Genomic DNA, 21,643 nt, shown 5'->3' with positions numbered 1-21,643 from the left:
AAAAAAGTAATTCACTAAGCATGTATATTATTATTAATAAATATATAGTGAATAACAAATTTAAAAAGAATAACATAAGTTATGTCAAAATAATTATTTGTTTTTGAAACATAATAGGATAGCTAATTAAGGAAATAACATTATATCTACATAACATTACATGTTTATATCGAAAGCTTTGATCTTTGATTTTTTTTTTCTGATATAATTTTGTCTATCTATTACGTGGGTCTTTGATTCGTGCGGATTTTCAATGGAATCTATCAGATGCAATGAAATGAAATCGAAGTATATAAGCCCGCTAATTTAATTGAGGATAGAGACACTGATGGAGGTTCCAAAAGTGAATCTAGAGTTAGTAGCATTATAAGTTTGGAAGATAAGTCGGTCGTTGATGTTTTTGGTCCAAATATAGAGTTGTCTTTTCTGAATAATGTTGATGATTCCGGTACTGAAACAAGAGCTGCTTGATCGAGTAATTGAGAAGCGGTTTCAAATTTGGGAAGTTGGAACGGTATACTATTTTAAAATTAGTTTCCAACCGGATTTATGTGGTTTTCTATCGGATTAGATTCGTTATCCGTTTAAACAAAGTATATAAAGAAATATATGAGAATTTTTGATTCGAGTAAAAATAAGTAGAGAATTTATGATTCGAGAATATTTGAGACGAGGTCATAGCTTTAAGTTGTTTTGGTACAATTATATTTCTGAAGAGTAAATAGGTCGTTGATCATTAACGTGATTATGACATATGTCATGTTTTGGATTGTATATAAAGCTTTTATTTTGTATATATGAATTATCTAAGACTTATATATACCATCCTGATTACAATTTTCAATTTTTGTTTACTATTATATTAACTTTCTTTCAATTTCTCAACTTTTATTGGGTTAGTCATAAAATCATTGTAATCGAGTAGATAATTTTCACGAGTTGTTCATCTGAAATATATTTGGAGTAAAAAAAAACTTCATGGTTAAATATATTATGTCACAAAACAATCTTAGTAATTATAAGAACTATAATTATGCCAAAAATGAAAGTAAAGCAACATAAAATTTGTTTAAGTTGTTTAGAAGACATTTTATAGGTGGTGATAAAGAACATACTTTAATAATAAAATAATTTTGGGTATAAGAACATATTTTTAATGGTAAAACATAGAGTAAAATTATATGTGGTTACTTATTAGATGTTGTTTTGATGAATTTGTTGCATGTCAAATATTTTGTGATTAAGTTATTAAACGTTTTTGAAATTTGAAAATAATAATCTTTGTAATGATGAGTATTTGGCAAAAGTTTTAGTGGCATATAATTAGGCTTTAGATTATTGTAATAATTGTTATAATATATTAAAAATATATAAATATAAATAAATGTACAGTATGAACGTAAATACAAATATTCTCTAACTTAAATTATTAATATATTTATTTTAGGAAATAATTTTTTTTATATTTTTTCAAAAAATTGTTTATATAAGGCTTATGATTTATTTTTTCAAACAATTTTTAAACCCGCACATCGTGCGGGTCTTTATCTAGTATATATATATTTCAAAACACACAATAATATTATTAAAATATATATTATTTTGATGTCAAAAATATTTAATTTAATATTTTATAATATAAAATTAGTATTATAAATTATAAGGTGTTTTGTGACATACGTCCACTGAGTCGAACGAATGTTGAAGTTGAGTTGAGAAGGAAGTCTTCAAGTCAAATCTTCAAATCAATACCGTGACGGTTTACGTAAGTACTAGAAGTACCATCATAGTCATATGAGTTGATGCATCTCAAGATGCTTTACGTAAGAGGCCATGCATCTTCACAATTTTTTTTTTTTTTTTTAAGATAGAGAGCCATGCACTAACCTGTGCATCACAAACAATTCGGTACAAACCAACGTTGCAGCGACGACTTGTTAGGCGGATCAAGTAGTTGCGCTTGTTTGATGAAGCGACAACGTAAAGCAACGACCGCTTGTGCAACGGTACGGTGGAGGCTGAAGTAGTAATTAGTTGGTGCGGAAGCTACAACTGCTTGTGGAGCAACGACGGCTTGTAGAAACAGTAGAGGATAGACATGCGGCGGCTTGTGAAGCGGCGGCAAAGTAGAAGTAAAGCGACGACAGCTTTGATAGAAAACAATGGCAGCGGCGGCTAGGTTTAATAGAAAACTAGTAGAATCTTTAGAAAATAGTAGAAGAAATTTGCGGAAGCAACACCAGCTAGTGCAGAGGCGGTGGTTAGGTTAATAATTATAGAACGAAGGAAGCTGTTGCTAAAGCCAAGCAACGAAGGCGGTCACAAGAACTTTCTGCTCTGATAACATGATATAATTTAGAAATGCTTGGTTTATTCATTAACATAAGATGAGTATTTATACAGTAAAGATATGATAAGACTGAGTTTTCTGTTTTTAAGATAAAATACAAATATAAATAATACATAAGAGATAAATGTATGTATTTCTAATGAATATCTTTTAAATTCTAGTTGATCTTGGTAGATCTCTGTTTCCTTGATACTTCTACTAACTTTTAAAACCTTAATAAGAATCTCAAATCTCCGATCAAACAAAGTTAATAATAATAATAATGGTGGGAGATATTGAAGACGAGAAGCATCCTCGTACTCTCCTCAAGACTTGTGTAAGCGTTCGCCTTTAGAACCCTAAATTTTGGTTGATGCATACTACTTTACTTAAGGTTATATATTGATTGATTTAGTTTTGGTTGGTAATTTCCAGTTTGATGTTGTGGTTGGTGATAAAGTATCCTCCAGGGATCTTGAACAAGGCAAGCCGCCTGTGGGATGTTCAAGAGAAATCCCAATGGATCTCCTCATGGATATTCTTTCGAGAGTTCCAGCAAAGTCTATAGCTAGGTTTCGTTGCGTATCAAAACTCTTGCAATCTTTTCTTTGCAGTCCTTATTTCGCGGACTTGTTCTTGACGAAGACTCTTTCAGTTTCACCCCTGCTCCTTTTCACCGTTGAAGATAATGGCAAGTTATTCTTCTTCTCTTCACCTCTCCCTCAGAATCCAGATGACAATAATACCTATCTTGTACCCACCCGTTACCAAGTTCAATATAAGAACTGTCCCGCAGATTTTTCGTTTGAGATCGATTCTCCTCTTTGTGGATTTATCTGCCATCGAGATAAGGGGAGTGAAGATACTTTAGTTGTTTGTAACCCAGTCACAGGGCAGTCTGTAACTCTACCCAAAGTGGAATTGAAGAGTGTTGATCATACTAAGACGACAATACCTTATTTAGGGTATGATCCGATTCATAAACAGTTAAAAGTGTTGCGCATCAAGTCGGGCTATATCCCTAATACGTGTGATGAGCATCAAGTTCTGACGTTGGACTCGGGAAAACATTTATGGAGGAAAGTCCAATGCAAACCCCATTATCCTATATCAAATGGAATATGCGTTGATGGTATTTTGTATTATACAGCTATATTCTATAGGCCAATCAGAGTTTTCATGATAGCGTGCTTTGATGTTGTGTCTGAGAAGTTTAGCTTTATCAACATAGATGAATCCATGTCAATGACTGCTTCTTGTACTTTGATCAACTACAAGGGTAAATTAGGTACACTTCAGTTTGGTTTTCTCTCTCAAAGTCATCTTGAGTTGTTGGTTCTTGAAGATGCTGAGAAATATATTTGGACCGAATATAGCTACACATTGCCTCTTTTGTGGAACGACAATTTTGAGCGTATAGAATTAGTTATTGTTGGAATGTCTAGTGGAGGTGAAGTTGTCTTGTCACCCTGCAGCTACTGTCCAGTAGACGCATTTTACATATATTACTTCAACCTTGAGAGTAAGAGTCTCACAAGTGTTCCAATTCAACAAAGTCTTGCAATGTTTAAGGGCAAGAGACTTTACACCTCTCTAGACTATGCTGAGAATTTGAAACTTATCTAAGTTTTCAACTCTTTGTAACTTTGTCTAGTTTTTTTTTTTTTTTTTTTTTTTTTCAGTTGATTAGTGTCTACATTTGAAATGTAACATTTCATTCTTTTGTTCCAAGGACTGAGTATGACAGAGGTGTCAAACACATTATTAGAAAAGAAACAAAATTGAAAAAAAAAAAAAGAGAGAGTCTCAATCAATACTTCACTAAAAGACTAAAGCCACACAATAGCAAAATTTCAACTAACAAGATTGATACTTCTGTGTTCTGTCTGGCTTTGACGCAGCAATAAAGGATGGATAACGAGACCCGACCCGTTATACCCTTTACTGGGCTAATGGGCCTTAGTAATTTTATCTTGATATGACGACGACGCACTTTAGTACTTTGTTGATGGTCACCGTAACGTCTACAAGACTACAAAGCCTTTAGAGTTCTCTTAATAAACGGCGTCGTATTGCAATTTCCATCTTTAAGACATGTGAATGAACTCATGAAGACATGCCACGTGGTGTATACCGGGTCGGATCTTGGATAAAAGTCTAGCTAGCTATATGGGTCGACGGTTCCGGGTTGATCTCCGGCAACGACTGTGACGCATCCTCAATGGTGAAAGAGTCTTCTTCGTCGTCGTCATCGTCGTCTCCAGATGAAGAAGCTGATATCCAGAATCTGCTCGAGGAATCAGATTCTCAAATAAACCAATATCGTGGCAGCGACGCGGCGGCAGAGCAACGACCTACCTTCGACGTGGAGAGTCTCCGATCACGTTTAAGACGGAGTTTGAAGCTCAATCTCACTAAGAAACAGTCCATTGTTATCTTCCTCCCTATCGTCATCATCCTCATTTACTTATCTACCGATTTCAGCAATTACTTCTCCGTCAAAGTCCCCGACTCTGTATTCCGGTCAAATACATTGTCGGGTCGGGCTCATGAATCGGATCTTCAAGCGCTGTATCTTCTCAGGAAGCAAGAGAGCGATCTCTTCTCTATCTGGAACCACACTTTATCGAATTTATCAACGATCGAAGACGTGAAATCTGCAATTTTCCGGCAGGTTTCGTTGAACAGACAGATCCAAAATGCACTACTGTCTCCGCATAAAACTGGAAATGTTGAACTCGGCGGTTCAGCAGATAGTTACCTCGCCGGCGGAAATTGCCGGAAAATAGATCGGAAGTTGAATGGGAGGAGGACGATTCAATGGAAGCCGAGGCCGGATAAGTTCTTATTCGCCATTTGCTTGTCTGGTCAAATGAGTAATCACTTGATTTGCTTGGAGAAGCATATGTTCTTTGCTGCATTGCTGAATCGTGTTCTTGTGATCCCAAGCCATAGATTTGATTACCATTACAGTAGAATCATTGATATTGATCGAATCAATACTTGTTTAGGGAGAACTGTTGTGGTTTCTTTTGAGGAGTTTTGGAAGAAGGATAAGAGTAGGAAGAAGCATCATCATGTTCATATTGATAGATTCATATGCTACTTCTCCAAACCGGAGCCTTGTTATGTAGATAAAGAGCATATTACAAAGTTGAAAGCGTTGGGGATCACCATTGGAGGGAAGCTAGACACGCCATGGGAAGAAGATACTGCGAGGCCAAGCAACAAGACTGCTGAGGAAGTGGAGACTAATTTCAGATCAGATGATGATATGATTGCGATTGGGGATGTTTTCTATGCTAATGTTGAGCGAGAGTGGGTGATGCAGCCTGGTGGTCCTGTTGCTCACAAGTGCAAGACTTTGATTGAACCAAACCGGCTTATTTTGCTCACTGCACAGAGATTTATACAGACGTTCCTTGGCAAGAACTATATCTCTCTTCATTTCCGCAGGCATGGATTCTTGAAGTTTTGGTATGTTCTATTTTTCTAGTTCTTTGAGTTCTCTGGTAGTATGGTAACTGAATGTGAGAATTCTTCTATGTTTGACTTTCACTCTTCTAATCCTCTTGTAGAATGGTAAAGAACTGTGCTTATCTAAATTCTAGATTTGGACATTTGGTGACAATGTAGGTATCTTAGTCTTGACCAAGTTATAGCAGTACAAATGTGAATGAATAGTTGGAGTTTCACATCGACTTAGTTTAGTGAATTCCATTAACCAGGTTATCATATTTATGAATAAGTATGGGTATTATAAGTTAATATCACTTGTTCCTGTTTATAATACTCATAATAGCTTTTGGTGAAGCTCTGTTCATTTCATTATGAAGATTATATCAGGAACCGCAGCTAAGAAATTTTCTGTCTTGTTCCAGTAATGCCAAGAATCCAAGTTGCTTTTATCCCATTCCTCAAGCTGCTAACTGCATCACTCGTCTGATTGAGAAGGTCGAGGCACCGGTTATATACCTTTCTACTGATGCAGCCGAAAGCGAAACTGGTCTGCTACAATCGCTGTTGATCCTGAATGGAAAGACAGTCCCCCTTGTGAAGCGACCAGCTCGTGATTCAGCTGAGAAATGGGATGCATTGTTATACAGACATGGTCTCGAAGGTGACTCACAGGTGTGTTTTCTTTCCTCCATATTATATGAATGACGACGATGATACACAAGTCAACAAAATCATACTTGGGATTTTCTTACTTTTAAAGGTGGAAGCAATGTTGGATAAGACGATTTGCGCAATGTCGAGCGTATTCATTGGTGCCTCGGGTTCCACCTTTACAGAGGATATCCTCAGACTCAGAAAAGATTGGGGAACTGCGTCAGAATGTGATGAGTATCTCTGTGCAAACGAGCAGCCTAATTTTGTAGCAGATCATGAATAAACCATTAACAAGTAAACTAGTCTCTGTCTTGTGAGTTCTCATCATAAACGGCCTAATTATCTTCTTCTTCTTGATGTATAGTTTACTACTAGTGTATCATCATCATACATACAATAAAGCCATGCTACAGTTTCTTCTAATATATCTGAGAAGTTCATCATTGCTTCGGTTAAGTTAATACTTCATACTAACCATTCGTTATTTGCTTCTAATATAATCTGTCAATATCATATCAATTCTGAACCACAATAAGACAACCTTTGTTAATACCAAATCTCAAAAGACTGTTTCAGTATAACACACATATACACACGCTTATATATAAAATTTGTCCATATATACCCAAAGACGCGCCGCCGCTTCTTCGTCTTTCCTCGTGAAATATATATATTAGGCTTTGTCGGTTCATCGCTATAAATTACCTTAAAAGCTTCGATTGATTTTTTCCTTTGAATATACAAAACAACCCACGTTGTCTAAAAGCAATACCCAGATAAGAATTTGACAAATCCTAAATTAAAGATCGAAGCTTTTTTCAGAGTTTGAGAGTGATCATGAGAGCGAGATTGGTGGTTTTCCCGATCAAAGGGAAGAAGTGGTGTTTCAGCAGATCTGTTGATCCTTTCGCTGCTCAATCTCCGTCCGGTGTTACTCCCACCACTTTACGGGGTTTATGGAAGAAACTATCATCTGAATCGAAACCCATCAATGCCAACGCAGAGCTTCTCGTCGATTTCATCTCTGACAAGGTATAATTACATTGAAACTTTTAATATAAAGCTTACAATACAATACCCGTGCGTTCAATGTGGCGTGTAGTGAGATTTATTGGGTGTATGTAATTTCGACCAATGAACAAGCTTTGGTTTTGTTTCTGATTAGAGGTTTTGTTGACAACGAACCTCATCTAGGACCACTAAGTAATGAGATATAAGAAGGGCTTTTTTATAAATCAGTTTCTTCCTTTATTTCTCCAATACTAAGTCTGAAGAATTATTGTTCTTGTTGTTGTTGTTGTTGTAATGGTAGATGAATAAAGCTTGGGTGGGTCTTGAGAAAGCGCCAGATGGATCAATGAAGAACAAGATTCATGGGTTTGTATTTTGAGACATTTTTGAGGTTTTGTCTTTTGGTCTATGTTTATTGATAATCTTAATGCCAAGTTGTGGTTTTTTTTGGTTGGGATGTATAGGTTTGGATTGAAGCTTTTAGCTCGTGTTAAGCCGTCTGAGATTTTCTTGAAGTCTATATCTAAGGAGGTCACTTCTGTACAAATCACTTATCCTCCGAGGTTCTCTTCACTCTCCTTTTCTCGAATTCTTTAACCTTGAGGACCAATATACCTCAAATGGATGATTTGATCATGTCTTGAGATTGGATTGGTTACCGTTTTAGCTAATCCGTGTCAAATGTTTCAGTTTAGATCCTAAACTTGTACGCAGGAGACTACGGCACATTGCCATGAGGTAAATCACTTTGCTACCCGCTGTCTCAAACGATGAAACTTTATATCCGGTTTTCAGGTGTAGTCATAGATTCAGAATCCACTTTCCTTCTATCACGGATGTTTTTTTAATTGGATTTGTTGCAGTGGAACAATCCTGCACAAGAAGTACCTAGTTGGTTCAGTAACTTTGCTTCCAGTGACCAGTGCATTTATGGTATGCAGCTAGCCCTCAAGAAACCTTAGCAACTAACTCGGGTTATGTATGATAAGTTGATAACCACCAAAGCCTTTTGTTCTTTTTATATAGGTATTGCCATTACCAAACATACCGTTTTTCTGGGTCTTATTCCGTACATATTCTCACTGGCGGGCTCTTCAGGTCTGTCATCTTTGCTTCTCGATGCATGATTCCATTATCGTAGAGGTTTTATATAAAAACCCAAGATCATCTTTATTGACATGTTAGGGAAGTGAGAAGCTGCTTAAGCTCATCTCAGACCAGTCGAATCCTCAGAAACAAGACTCAAGTGATGATGCAGACGAAAGCAAGAAAAACAGAAGCAACCCGGAAAAAATTTCTCAATCTCCCACATGTGTAAGCTGATCTATCTCTCTTTCTCCATCTCTCTGTCATCCAAGAAACTAGATGGAAAGTATCTTGTTTCTTACTTGTCTTTGTTTTCCTGATGAAACAGATTTTGCTTCCATCAGAAGAGTTACATCAGATAATTCGTGAAGCTGGCGAGGAAGGACTCGACGAGGCGACCATAGTAGAGATTTGCAAATCCTTTCATCTCAATAAGAACGATGTTCTTAAATATCGCAATCTAGTCTAAACTCGTTTGGCATTTTTTTAGGCTTCTTTCTTAGAACATAATGATCTCAGCTTGTTTGAAGCTAATAACATTACGCTCCAATTCTTTCTTTTTATCTTTTGTTTCCTTGTTGCTTTAGAAACCTCTTGTTACGATTTTGAACTACAAGGGCACTCTAAAACATAAATCTTCTCAGAATTATTGGATCATAGTGTGAACTGTGAAACAAGAATTACGGAAGTAAAAGAAAAAAAATAAATAAAGGATACAATTTTTTTTGGTATTTAGGAAAATTTGGTTATTCGGTTTGGTTCCAAAAAAACTGTTTTGGTTATCCGGATTTTAGAATAAAAACCGAATAATTGGTGAAGATTATTCATAGATGTGGCGTTTTTCACATAGTGTTCAGATTTGGTAAAGATGATGTTTTCTTCTGCGGACTGGCCAGCTTTTTCGACGTATTTGGATGACATCAAAATTGACAAGGAAGATTTTTTATCATTTTTTTAATCTTTTATTTATAGAAATACAAATATACGTACGGATTCACTAGCACGACGCATAGTTATTTGTACTATGTTTTATTTGTAAACAATTTCCCACAAAATTGACTCATTTGAGTTAATCTTCTAGTTGACAAAAAAAACCGAATAATCGAAAAATTAATCTCGTGTTCATTCTCAGTTCGATCTGACCTCTCCAACAAGACACAATATATGGGCCTCTCTTAAAAAGCCCAGTTTACACGTGGGAGCGGGCACGTGTGGTATAATATACGCTTCAGATACACTAAGCGAGACCAATAGAGCCTTTCTTTTTCTTTTCCTCTCGAGCAAGACAAACACATAAATCGTTAATTAAATCTCTTCTCTCAGAGCTTTTTGAGAATCTTCAATCTCCGATTCCAAATTCCGGCGAAAAATGGTGAGGGATATTGAAGATGAGATCAGAGACGAGAAGAATCCTCGCCCCCTTGACGAAGACGATATCGCTCTCCTCAAGACTTATGTAAGCTTCCCCTTATTTGAACCCTAAATTTGATTGGGAGTTTCAGATTTGTTTCGCTTTTACTCCTTCTAGTTCATCGTAGGTTCTGGATCCAGCGTAGGTTTTAGTTACGAGTCCATGTGCTAGTCAAATTTGCTACGTCTGGTTTCCTCGAATGTGAGGGTTTCGTCTTTCTGTAAACCAATTTGATTGTTTTCTCCTGAGTAATTTCGAGCTAGATTCGTTCTTAATTGCTTTATGATGAGCTTTGATTTGTTCTACTTAGGTCAATTTTGTGCTATTTGCTACTCAGACGACTGAATCCTGCCTCACTGTATCTGTTCTTATTCCATATGCTGACCTTGGTATATGTTATTCCTATGCAGGGGTTAGGGCCGTACTCTGCACCTATCAAGAAAGCTGAGAAAGAAATTAAAGATCTCGCCAAGAAGATCAACGATCTATGTGGTATGTGTGTGCACACCCAAGTGTTGGGCTTACTTTGATTAGCTAGTGACTTCTGTTTATGGTCATTGGGTTTGCTTATATATATGGTAACTTTCAGGTATCAAGGAGTCTGATACTGGTTTAGCTCCCCCCAGTCAATGGGATCTTGTATCTGATAAGCAAATGATGCAAGAGGAGCAACCTCTTCAGGTATGCTTTCTTTTTTAGATTGTTGTCTGACACGTCGTTGATCTCATGGTGACTATAAAGGATTAAGGTCAACGTTTCTTCTGTCCAGGTTGCGAGATGCACAAAGATTATAAGTCCAAACACTGAAGACGCCAAATACGTTATCAATGTCAAACAAATTGCTAAGGTACATTATATTATATCACTTGGCTGCTATTGCTGGTTTGTTGCATTATCAATTGTGTGTTTCAGATACTTTTATGTTTGGTTATACTGATTTAGTTTTTGGTTCTTAACTCCAGTTTGTTGTTGGACTTGGCGATAAAGTTTCTCCAACTGATATTGAAGAAGGCATGCGTGTGGGGTATGTTCTGTTTATGAACTGGGTTTTGTATTTGCTTAATTATCAGTTCCCCTTGTATCTTTCTATATGTTTTATTTGCTTCAGTGGAACCCCTGTAGTCGTCATGCAATTCTCATATGGATGAAAACTTATGAGAACGTTGCGTCTCTGATTTGTACTTGCAGAGTTGATCGGAATAAATATCAGATACAGATCCCTCTACCTCCGAAAATCGATCCTAGTGTGACCATGATGACAGTCGAAGAGAAACCTGATGTAACTTACAATGATGTTGGTGGCTGCAAGGAGCAGATTGAAAAGATGCGAGAGGTATGTTGAACTTTTGTTGATGTCATGTGTTCTTGTCTTACAATGTTTTGCTAAAGTTTAACCAAGTGGTGTGATGTAATATATTCATCAGAGATTAACAATTTCTTTGTTGGTGTAGGTTGTTGAACTGCCAATGCTTCATCCAGAGAAATTTGTGAAGCTTGGAATTGATCCTCCCAAGGGTGTTCTCTGCTACGGTCCTCCTGGTACCGGTAAAACTCTTCTGGCTAGAGCTGTGGCCAATAGAACCGATGCTTGCTTTATCAGGGTTATTGGCAGTGAGCTTGTTCAGAAGTATGTTGGAGAAGGAGCTAGGATGGTTCGTGAACTGTTTCAGGTAATTGATTGTAAACACTCCTTTTTGCAATCTGAGTTTGTCAGCCAATGCTGCTAGATTTTGTTCTGAACTGTATAATACTCTCTTTTCAGATGGCACGGTCCAAGAAAGCTTGCATTGTGTTCTTTGACGAAGTTGATGCCATTGGTGGTGCAAGATTTGATGACGGTGTAGGTGGTGATAATGAAGTCCAACGTACTATGCTTGAGATTGTGAATCAGCTTGATGGGTTTGACGCACGTGGTAACATCAAGGTTCTTATGGCAACAAACAGGTCAGTCACAATCCCCGTACCATCTTTAAGTAAAACTACACAACCCTATAATACCGATTGACTCATTATTATTTTCTGTATTAACTCTCTAATCCAGGCCTGATACACTTGACCCTGCTCTTTTACGTCCTGGACGTCTTGACCGTAAGGTTGAGTTTGGTCTTCCTGATCTGGAGAGCAGAACACAGATCTTCAAGATTCACACACGAACCATGAACTGCGAAAGAGACATCCGTTTCGAACTCCTTGCTCGCCTCTGCCCAAACTCAACCGGTAATGATCCCTCAAGCATGAAACAGCTCTCATACTTTTTTTTGCCTTAAAAGATTTGTTTTGACTTGGGATTTTGTTAATCTTCTTGTCTTTTGTAGGAGCTGACATCAGAAGTGTATGCACTGAAGCTGGAATGTACGCAATCAGAGCTAGGAGAAAGACTGTGACTGAGAAAGACTTTCTGGATGCAGTGAACAAAGTTATCAAAGGTTACCAAAAGTTCAGTGCCACTCCCAAGTACATGGTCTACAATTAGAGAGAAAGAGATTGAAGTAGGTTTGCTTCATCACAACGCTCCTAAAGCAAAACTCAGAAACACTCTTTGTTCTTTGTGTCTCTCTCCTTCATTCTCTTTTGCAGTACTTTGTTTTACTACTTATTCCAGTAACTCGGTTATTTTCAGGTTTCAATGTCAGATACTCTTTTGGATTCCATATTCTTTGTTAAGTTGGTCTTTTCTGATGTCACGTCCTTTGAAACTGATAACACGTAAATGATCAAGAACTAGTTGAACCAAGCCAATATAGAACCGATGTTGGAAGAAATCAAGAAAGAATTTTGTTCAAGAAGCTACAAACTTTGGAACAACATACAAATACAATAAAACAATGGGATTATACAATGCTATTTATCTTCCAATTTTCTTTTTGTTGTTTCTGTGACTTCATCCGACGGAGAGGGGACTTTTACATGTAATCATTGGTCGTGTCGGGGTTACCAGAACGTTGCGGTGGATCAACTCCGACAGTTCTTTTGCTCATGTTAGCTCTCTGCACTAACACAACCAGAGCCTGCACAACTTCAGACATCGGTGGTCTAAACTCCGGCTCCGGCTGTTAAGAAATAAAACCCAAAATCAGTTAAAAGACTTTCTTGATCTTGCAAGTTACAAGATTTGATTTGTAACCATTATGTTTACCTGGACGCAGAGAGCGATAACATCTGCAAATCGAGAGAGAGATTTAACAGGATAAAGCCCTTTAAGAGCTGGATCAACCATTTTGCCTAAAGCATCAATGTCGTGAAGTTGTGGCGTCGCCCATCTAACCAATGACTGCTCAGATCTTGACTTCGTGCTGCTCAATTTTATATCACCAGTTGTAAGATTCAAATTCAGAAACACATTCCTCATCTAAATCAAGCCTAGTTTGGATCATAGTAGAGTTTACCTGTCAAATGGCTTTCTCCCAGTTAAGAGTTCAAGCATCACTACTCCGAAACTGTAAACGTCGCTCTTCAAAGAATATTGGCCTGACATTGATACTTCAGGTGCGCTATACCCTTCATCGGTTTGGTTTATTAACTGCACGTATCAAAATGATCTAAGCAACCAAATAAGTTGAGAAATAGTACAGAGGATAAGAGACTGTATATCCAAACCTCATCAGCTGCGGGAAGGAAGCTTGCCAGACCGGAATCTGATAAGTGAGGATTCAGCTCTGAGTCGAGTAAAATATTAGCTGATTTGATGTTCTTGTCAACTATAGATGGTGAACAAACTTCATGCAGATACCTGCAAGAACAATACTTTCTGTTAACCAAAATACTCAGTTTCTTTGGCTAAGCAATGAATTGTTTTTGGAATTTACTCTAGTGCGCGTGCAGTCCCAAGAGCAATCTTGACTCGTGAATTCCACACCAAGCCTTTACTTTCCTCTTCTGATAAGTGTAAGAAGTCATGTAATGATCCATTTTTGTGGAATTCATAGACCACGAGATGCTGTCCGTGCTCAGCACAGTAACCAACAAGCTTGGTCACATTTGGATGATTCAAACTGGCGATTTTCGATACCATTTCAATGAAATCATCGGTCATGCCATGTGGAAGAGCAGACGAATCAATTTTCTTCACAGCAAGAACCTGAAAGGTAAGAGTGTTCTAAAAACATTATGACATATTTCAAGACAACGAAATTAGAATTACATTATGAAATAATAACATTACCTTTCCATCATCAAACTCAGCTCTGTATACTCGTCCAAAAGTCCCTTCTCCAAGAAGATTATCTACGCTGAAACTGCCAGTAGCAATCTGGAGATCTGCAACTGAATAGACTTTCACATGTGAAGGAACCACAACCATGGATTTCTTGACAGTACTAGGCTTTCTTGTCGAATCATCATCATCAAATGATTTGTTTCTATCAACTGGTGGAGGCCGAAGATTAATAGACAATGAAGTATCCAGTTTCTTTGTCTCAACTGATGTAGAACTCTGAATGGAATTGTTTTCTGCAACCATATGGAATCTTAGATTACGTTCAAACTTTTATAAAGGCGAAATGTTGTGTATATGTGTGCATACCGTGAAAGTCGTTTGAAGCAAGAGTGAAAGGCTGGTTATCGGTTTTCTCAATGTCCATGGATGATGATGATCTCTTTGTTTTTTTTCTTTTGAACAAGAAGAAAGCCACAAGAAGAGCTGTAACTACTAACAATGAAATGATTATGCCTGCAATTGCACCAGCTCCGATTCCTGATTTCTTGGAATCTCCATTGCTGGTGGACTGATCACCACTAGACCGGCTTTCATGTCCTCCAGATTTACGGCTCGGGGATCCATGGATTGGAGGTGTTCCAGGTGGTGGTGGAGGCGCAGGTCCAGTATTGAATGAGTTGCCATCTTTTCTGTTAGCAAGAAACAAGAAAAGTGAGATCAAAAGTTTAAAGAAACAAGCAAAAATGTGTGTGAAATGAGAACTTACATCAATGTAATGCCCTTTAAAGAACTGGGGATCCAACCTGTGAAGTCGTTGTTTGCAATGTTCCTGAATTACATTCAAGAATAACCAAACGTTACTGAATGTACAAGAATAAACAGCTTCACGTGTAATAAGGTTTGGTTACTCACAAAGTCTCAAGAGGAAGACCGGCTAAGACATCGACGGTGCCTGAGAACTGATTGTTCTGAAGGTACCTGTGAAGTTAAAATCCACATGTTTAGTAACTGGTACAGTTTCAGTTTAATCAGAGGCTCCTGAAGACTTACAATGATTTTAAACTTGTTAGAGAGGTAAAAGTTCCCGGTAAAGAATTCGTGAAAGAATTGAAAGAGAAGTCCCTGCAACACATGTAAATTTGTCAAATATTTGACTACGATCAAAACTAAGTGAGTACAATACCAATCTTTACTAGGATCTTACAAGGTTGTGAGAGAGTTGAGCTTTGAGAAGTCGATAGCTATCTGCCCCTTAAACTGATTGTGACCAAGATTGCTGAATTTTTGCACAAGACAAAACATTAATATTCACATCTTTATAAGAGATGATGTCTAGAGAAATGTGAAGTGAAGGAATTACTTACAGATACTTAAGTGGTGTCATATGAGAAATGGAGTATTGAGCAGCTCCAGTGAATTGGTTATTTGCAAGATTCCTGAAACAACTCCGAGATTATAAACTCGAACACACTGTTACTAAATTAGAAAACCAAAAAATAAAAAGAGGATTGATGAAACATACAATCGTTGCAGATTTGGAGGAAGCTGATATGGTAAATCACCTCCGAGATTATTGCTGCTTAGATCACTGCAAGTTCAATGAAAGATTTCGAACTTAGAAAACTAGTTATCTCAACTTCATTTAACAGTTTGAAGCATTTGACTGGGTGATCTTACAGCTCGGTGAGAGAAGTCAATTTATCAAGCATGTATCCAAGTGTTCCAGAGAGCTCAAGACCTGGTAACTTTCTGCCAGCCAAGTAGATATAACTCAATTTAATGTTAGATGTAAACAAATGGCTAAAACTAGCAAACAAAAAATTAGATGCAAAGAATCACTAACATTTGAGTAACTCGTGACCCAGAGCAAGTCACACCTCTCCAATTCTGGCCACAAGGATCACCAGCTGCTGCAGTCCATTGTGTTAGCTGAGCTGGTGAATGCATACTGCTGAACAATGTGTTTAATGCCGAAGCTGCATTAAATAGAAATCAGAGACCATTCATTAAAGCAGATAAACCAATCACCACAAGTTTAACCATAAATCATAAATCAGTTCTATACTATAAATAGTTTGAAGATACAGAGAGAAGAGGAAGGTTCTAGATATAACCCAACAAAACTAAAAAGATTTGAGATTTGAGAAAAAGCAAAGATTGAAACTTTGGGTTAAATGGATGAAAGAATGAAAACAGAATCAAATTGAAGGATATACGAAAAAGATTTGAGACTTTGGACAACCCAATAAGCGAAAAAAGTGAACAAGATTCTCAGACTAAGAAGACCAAGAAGAAGAAGAAACTCACTGTCTGATGCATCTGTAGCTCCATGGATGAATCTAAGCTCAAACCCAACAATGCATACTGTAAACAGAGCCACCACCGCCCAATTCACCCTCCTCATCTTCTTCCTCTGTCTCTTTCTCTCTCTCTCTCTCTCTCTCAAGAACGAGATTCCAAAATCTAGTCTTGTGAAAAGTTATAAAGAAAAGGAAAGAGAACAATTTTGAAACTTTTTTGTGTTTGTTTTGTTTTTGAAATCTAATAGTATTTTTTTTTTTTTTTCTTGACTAAGTGAGATTCATCATTATATACACTGTTTCATTTAGCTCGTAAAGAAAGAAATCCAATTTTCTTACAGAGTAAAGCTGTCAAGCACGATTTTAGCAGTAAGAAGCCAAAGGCACAAAGATTAGGCTCATTTTGGTTCCTTCTGTATAATTAATAAGTAGCTTTATAATAATATGCTTCAATTTTTTTGCTCTTCTCAATTATATGAACATTAATTAGAGTATTATTTTGTTCCTTCCAAATGTATCCACAATGATTTGTTCTTTTCTTGGTGTATCATAGATTCATAATTATGAGTTTTTGACCTCATAGATTTACATCTATAAAGTTAGTTTTTCTCTTTTCTCGTGCTGCCACCTAATCATCCACCTAAACAACATTATTTTTTTTACTTTAAAATAAATTTTAACTATTTATTTAATGCATATTTATGTTATTTACAATTAATAAAAAAAATTTAACTAAATAAAAATTTAATTATATAAAATAAATGAAATGTTAAAATAAGAAAAATAATACTATAAATTTTTATTAGTAGTAATAATATAACGAAACTTCTTCTTTTAATCTAATCCTAGTTTAAAATTTTAAATGTCTTAATGATTTTTACAAATGGAAGTAAATTTTAAATTTATGGTAGAATAAAACAAAATTTATAAAATTTTAAACAGGAAAAATATTAGTTTATAACATGATAAGAAAGGAAAACAAATTTGATATTTCATAAATTGAATCAAATGCTTTTAATCTAAATTTGAGTATTTTAAGATAGTAATTAAAGAGAAATAATTTTAATATGTCTTGAAAATCAATTTATAGTATAATATGTGTTATATGTGAGCCAATAAAAGTAAAAAGATTGTAGATGTCGAAAGACAACGAGTGCACCATAGATAGTGACAAAAGAATTGTAGTTAAAAGTGTTTGAAAATAAATTACTAAAACTTGAAAAGATAAACACGTGACTAAATTAAAATCTTTGACATCTAATTCATTGTGTGAAACGAATGAGTTTGTAGAAAAATAAATGGTATATATTATTAAATAGGTTTAATAGATTCCAAGTCAGCCTTAACCGTTTGTCCATATAATAATAGAAAGTAAAATAAGATAGATACATTCATGAATTGGTGAGAGTTCATTTATATATGGTACGACGCACTTACTTTGATGGGTAAATCAAACTTGGTAAAGATGTTATAACGATATGATATTATATATGTACTTTTACACTACGTAATATTCATGAAATTCGGTATATTTAGCTTTTATACGGAATAGTATTATGTTAGTATCAACATCTAATCATTAATGATATATACAATTAGGTAAACAATCGATAATTAACATCAAAATCTTTAAAATAGTGTTTTTTGGAATATGAATAAGAAAGAAACTCTCTGAAAAATAAAAGATCATGAGGTAATCATCAATGACGTTTATTTTTCCTGCAAATTTTTAAGGTGATCTTAGTTGTCACATGATATATATGAAATTATTTATTTGTCACATAAACATTATTATCAATAATATATATGTTGTATATACTTAGTAAAGTAAGTTTAGTGTTTATATATTTATATTAAAAAAATTAAATAATTATATTTAAGCTCTAAATTTATATTGTTAATAAAATATTTTTAATTAAAAATCCGATACAAATTCTAGTGATTAATAAAATAGTACAGACCATTAGTAGTTACAATGACGCTCCCCCGTACATTTCATAACATACGCGCTTTTGAGGTTGATGTATATTATTGATTCTATTTTGAATGTCATGTCTTTAATAATTTATATAGAGGTAGCTTTCATACGATGGAGATCACTATGAAGGTTGGGCTAAATGGATATGATTGGCTCTTTACTCTCTTCTTTACATATTGTCCCATCATCGCTTTTTGCTGAATTGATCGTTTTTTTTCTTTACTTTTTTACTTTTACATTTCTTAAATTTAAATATAAAAACATCAAACCTTCAAAATTTGAAGGGTTTTAAACTCCAACAACCTTTTTAAACCTTCCAATTTTAAGGGATTGAATAGTGAATTCTCAAATTTGAGGGTTCACTATTCAACCCCTTAAATTTTCAAATATATTTCATTTTAGTTACTATAACTTTTATATCTTACATATAGTTCTATTAAGTTTAATTATTTGAAATATATCTATATAAATTCAATTGTTTGATTTATATCTATATAAATTATATTATTTTAAATATATCTATATAAATTCTATATTTAAAATATATATATGGAAATAATTATATTGAATAACTTTATATTATATAAGGTATTGTATTTTATTAATATTGTTTGATATATTTTTTTAATTGTGTATTTTATATTTATATATGAAAGTTTTGATATTATAACAAATCAGTGGTAAGATTATGGACTATAATGTAAATAAAAAAAATAGAAAAAAATTTGAAAATGCATCATTGGAGTAAATCACTTTCAAACCCTTATTTTGAAGGTGAACTCTCCTTAAAATGAAGGTATTGTTAGAGATGCCCTAAAAGAACGACGCAAATGGTTTCCTATACTAAACTAAAGTCAATCTTTTTTTTTTGAACAACCAACTAAAACTAAAGTCAATCTTGAATACGAAAATAAAGCAAATTTGTTGGTGTATTTTCACGTAAGAAGAATAAGTTAATCTACGTAAGCAAATTTTTAGTATATATCCGAGAAGATCGTGAACCCATTCATGATATTGCTTGGTAATTCAAAGTTTGTAATTCATTTTTATCATGATATTTAATAATATAAATAATTGATCAATCAATTACTGTACTATGGTGGTTTGTAAGTTGCAACTAAATATATGAGATAACTTCTTCGTTGAACATCTCGTGATCATATTTGTTTCGCTGTCTTTGAATTCTTTTGATTTTTCTCGTGATCCACGAAGCACACAAATTTTGTGCTAACTTACATTTTATGAAGATATGCTTTGATAAAATAAAATAAAAATAAAGAAAAACTATATGCTTTGATAAATCATAGTACTTCACATTTGAAATCTCCTCATAGAGTTCTCTGTTATCTCAGTTTCGTGTAAGTATGTGCTAATGATTGGAGTTGATTATGTGAGAAATTAACTTCTCAATGATTATATATTTCGGGCAGCTAAATCTAAACTTGAACTGTCAAGCAAAGTGCCAGCAAGAACCGAGTATGGATGACAAAGACATTTAATTTATTTAATTAACATATATTTATATAATTTATTTGGTACATATATTTATATATTATATTGAGTATATTGAAAATTCGTATTTCTGTTATTTATATAATGATACAGAGAATCTTAACTCGTTAGTGCTCATGTTCAGATGTTCCATGTTCAGCCAATACTGTATATTGGTTTCACAAATATAAAAACTTAACAAAATACGACCATTAATTTTAACAATGTAATATATTACGAAGTGTTAAATATTAATCCTCCATGTTATTAATCCGAAGAAAGGAATGTAACAATGTTTCACAAATTTAACAGCACAAATATTATAAATAAATACGAAGTGTTATGTCGAAAATTAACTACCAGGTTGCTTCCAAATTCCACCGACAACTTCTCCACTTTTGTCGGTGGCAAACCTTTTTTTAATCCTCTTAATTTGTTTAATGGTTAAACTAATTACGGCAGATGTGCTGTCGTTCTGCTCCAGCCAAGACATACGGCGTGCCGTTTTTTTCCCTTTCATTATTCAAAAAGAATAGGTAACCTAACTTGCGTTAATTTGGTAGCTCGATTTGGAATAATGATCACAAATCTATATTATTATTTTTGATATGGATTTAAAGTTTTGGTTATTTAATTTGTTTTATTTATAATATTAACTCCTAACTTTTTTCCTAAAATAACAATTCATGTAAACTCATTTAATGGAACTATTTAAACCGACCTAATTTGATACATTTATTGTCATAAATAGCTTGACAACATCTATACATTTCGATTTTTTCAAAAACAACTTTACGCATTAATTTTTTAATCCCATAAAAATCTTCAAACATATTTTAATAGATCTTTAGAGACTGTATGATCTCTTAAATTTAAATGACACAGCGGAGTTTGAGTAACAAATGATTACAATCACAATAATTATTATAACGTTAATAAAGTTCATAAAAACGAGAACCCAACTTTAGAAACTCAATAATCGGGTATATTTAACTTTAGCACCAAGAAAAACATTTAATATAATATATATAACATGTTAAGAAACTGAATATTATTATGCGATAATGTTATCAACTCAAATAGGAAAACACTAAAATCTTTCTTTTATTGTTACAGATCGTAAACTCCTTGCTCATCAAGAATTTTCCATGTATAAATATCAACTTCACAAACAAAATACAACACACAACCAAAACCACTAATATGACGGTTTTGAAACACGGGTTAAACCACTAATATGACGGTTTGTTGTTATATAGCAGGACATATTATTAACATGACGGTTTGAATTAACATTAGTATAAATATAAATATTATTAATTCGGTTTTGAAACACGGGTTAAATCTTCCTTTAATTATTTGGTCAATACCACTAATATAAGAATATTAGACATATTAAATCAGAGTAATTTAACTAAAATTTTGTAAAACAATTAAATCATTGGTAAAATTGTGACTTAATCCAACAATAACTTGTAAATTACATATTTATGTATTTATTTTCCCTATTATTGTTTTAATAATTGACAATTCAAACAAAATTATTATTTAATTAAATAAAACAAACTAAATATAAAAAACAAAAAAAATAAAATGTTATTATTTTTTAAAAAATTGTCCGGCGAGTTAAAATCTAGATTGTTACATTATAAAAACGGCTGATGTGTGTAACCTTGTGTGTGTTATTCAAGCTAGTTTGAAACTCATAACATAACGGAGAAAAAAACAAAGACCATCGAAATCAATTAAAAAACGATAGGAATATGGA

The 21,643-nt window shown here is 34.4% G+C and overlaps 4 protein-coding genes and 1 pseudogene across 6 annotated transcripts; 4 read left to right on the top strand and 1 right to left on the bottom strand.

The window, feature by feature from the left end:
• Positions 1-2,797: 2,797 nt before the first annotated feature.
• Positions 2,798-3,955, top strand: LOC104744152 (F-box protein At1g53790 pseudogene; annotated as a pseudogene).
• A 378-nt stretch (positions 3,956-4,333) lies between these two features.
• LOC104742900 (O-fucosyltransferase 14-like) lies at positions 4,334-6,885 on the top strand. The gene is made up of 3 exons (XM_010463983.3): positions 4,334-5,806; positions 6,211-6,460; positions 6,549-6,885. The coding sequence occupies exons 1-3, from the start codon at positions 4,551-4,553 to the stop codon at positions 6,723-6,725; spliced, it is 1,683 nt and encodes a 560-aa protein (XP_010462285.1). The 5' UTR covers positions 4,334-4,550; the 3' UTR covers positions 6,726-6,885.
• Positions 6,886-6,975: 90 nt separating this feature from the next.
• LOC104742899 (uncharacterized protein YDL183C) lies at positions 6,976-9,182 on the top strand. Of its 3 annotated transcripts, none has more exons than XM_010463982.3 (8): positions 6,976-7,474; positions 7,755-7,819; positions 7,918-8,016; positions 8,144-8,191; positions 8,317-8,386; positions 8,480-8,551; positions 8,639-8,767; positions 8,868-9,182. In XM_010463982.3, exons 1-8 carry the CDS (start codon positions 7,280-7,282, stop codon positions 9,006-9,008), a joined length of 819 nt encoding a protein of 272 aa, XP_010462284.1. In that variant the 5' UTR covers positions 6,976-7,279; the 3' UTR covers positions 9,009-9,182. The 3 variants fall into 3 exon arrangements, 2 of the variants coding, with proteins under 2 accessions (XP_010462284.1, XP_087341726.1); XM_087485600.1 differs by having other exon boundaries at positions 7,056-7,474; positions 8,149-8,191; XR_015580513.1 differs by lacking the exon at positions 8,480-8,551 and having other exon boundaries at positions 7,056-7,474; positions 8,317-8,479; positions 8,552-8,767.
• A 461-nt stretch (positions 9,183-9,643) lies between these two features.
• On the top strand, positions 9,644-12,601 carry LOC104742898 (26S proteasome regulatory subunit 7 homolog A). The gene is made up of 10 exons (XM_010463980.3): positions 9,644-9,995; positions 10,361-10,442; positions 10,540-10,631; positions 10,720-10,797; positions 10,913-10,974; positions 11,139-11,283; positions 11,402-11,620; positions 11,713-11,894; positions 11,992-12,167; positions 12,266-12,601. The coding sequence occupies exons 1-10, from the start codon at positions 9,909-9,911 to the stop codon at positions 12,421-12,423; spliced, it is 1,281 nt and encodes a 426-aa protein (XP_010462282.1). The 5' UTR covers positions 9,644-9,908; the 3' UTR covers positions 12,424-12,601.
• Positions 12,602-12,661: 60 nt separating this feature from the next.
• On the bottom strand, positions 12,662-16,955 carry LOC104742897 (protein STRUBBELIG-RECEPTOR FAMILY 6). The gene is made up of 16 exons (XM_010463979.3): positions 16,414-16,955; positions 15,950-16,082; positions 15,784-15,855; positions 15,629-15,694; positions 15,471-15,542; positions 15,311-15,382; positions 15,157-15,228; positions 15,019-15,084; positions 14,873-14,935; positions 14,473-14,795; positions 14,113-14,399; positions 13,757-14,028; positions 13,548-13,680; positions 13,337-13,470; positions 13,087-13,243; positions 12,662-13,000 (listed from the first exon to the last, which is right to left on the bottom strand). Exons 1-16 carry the CDS (start codon positions 16,508-16,510, stop codon positions 12,854-12,856), a joined length of 2,166 nt encoding a protein of 721 aa, XP_010462281.2. The 5' UTR covers positions 16,511-16,955; the 3' UTR covers positions 12,662-12,853.
• Between the last annotated feature and the right edge of the window lie 4,688 nt (positions 16,956-21,643).

The sequence above is a fragment of the Camelina sativa genome, chromosome 14 (assembly GCF_030686135.1).
Source record: "Camelina sativa cultivar CO46 ecotype springtype chromosome 14, ASM3068613v1".
NCBI classification, from domain to species: Eukaryota; Viridiplantae; Streptophyta; class Magnoliopsida; order Brassicales; family Brassicaceae; genus Camelina; species Camelina sativa.
This window is presented reverse-complemented; position numbering and strand designations above follow the sequence as displayed.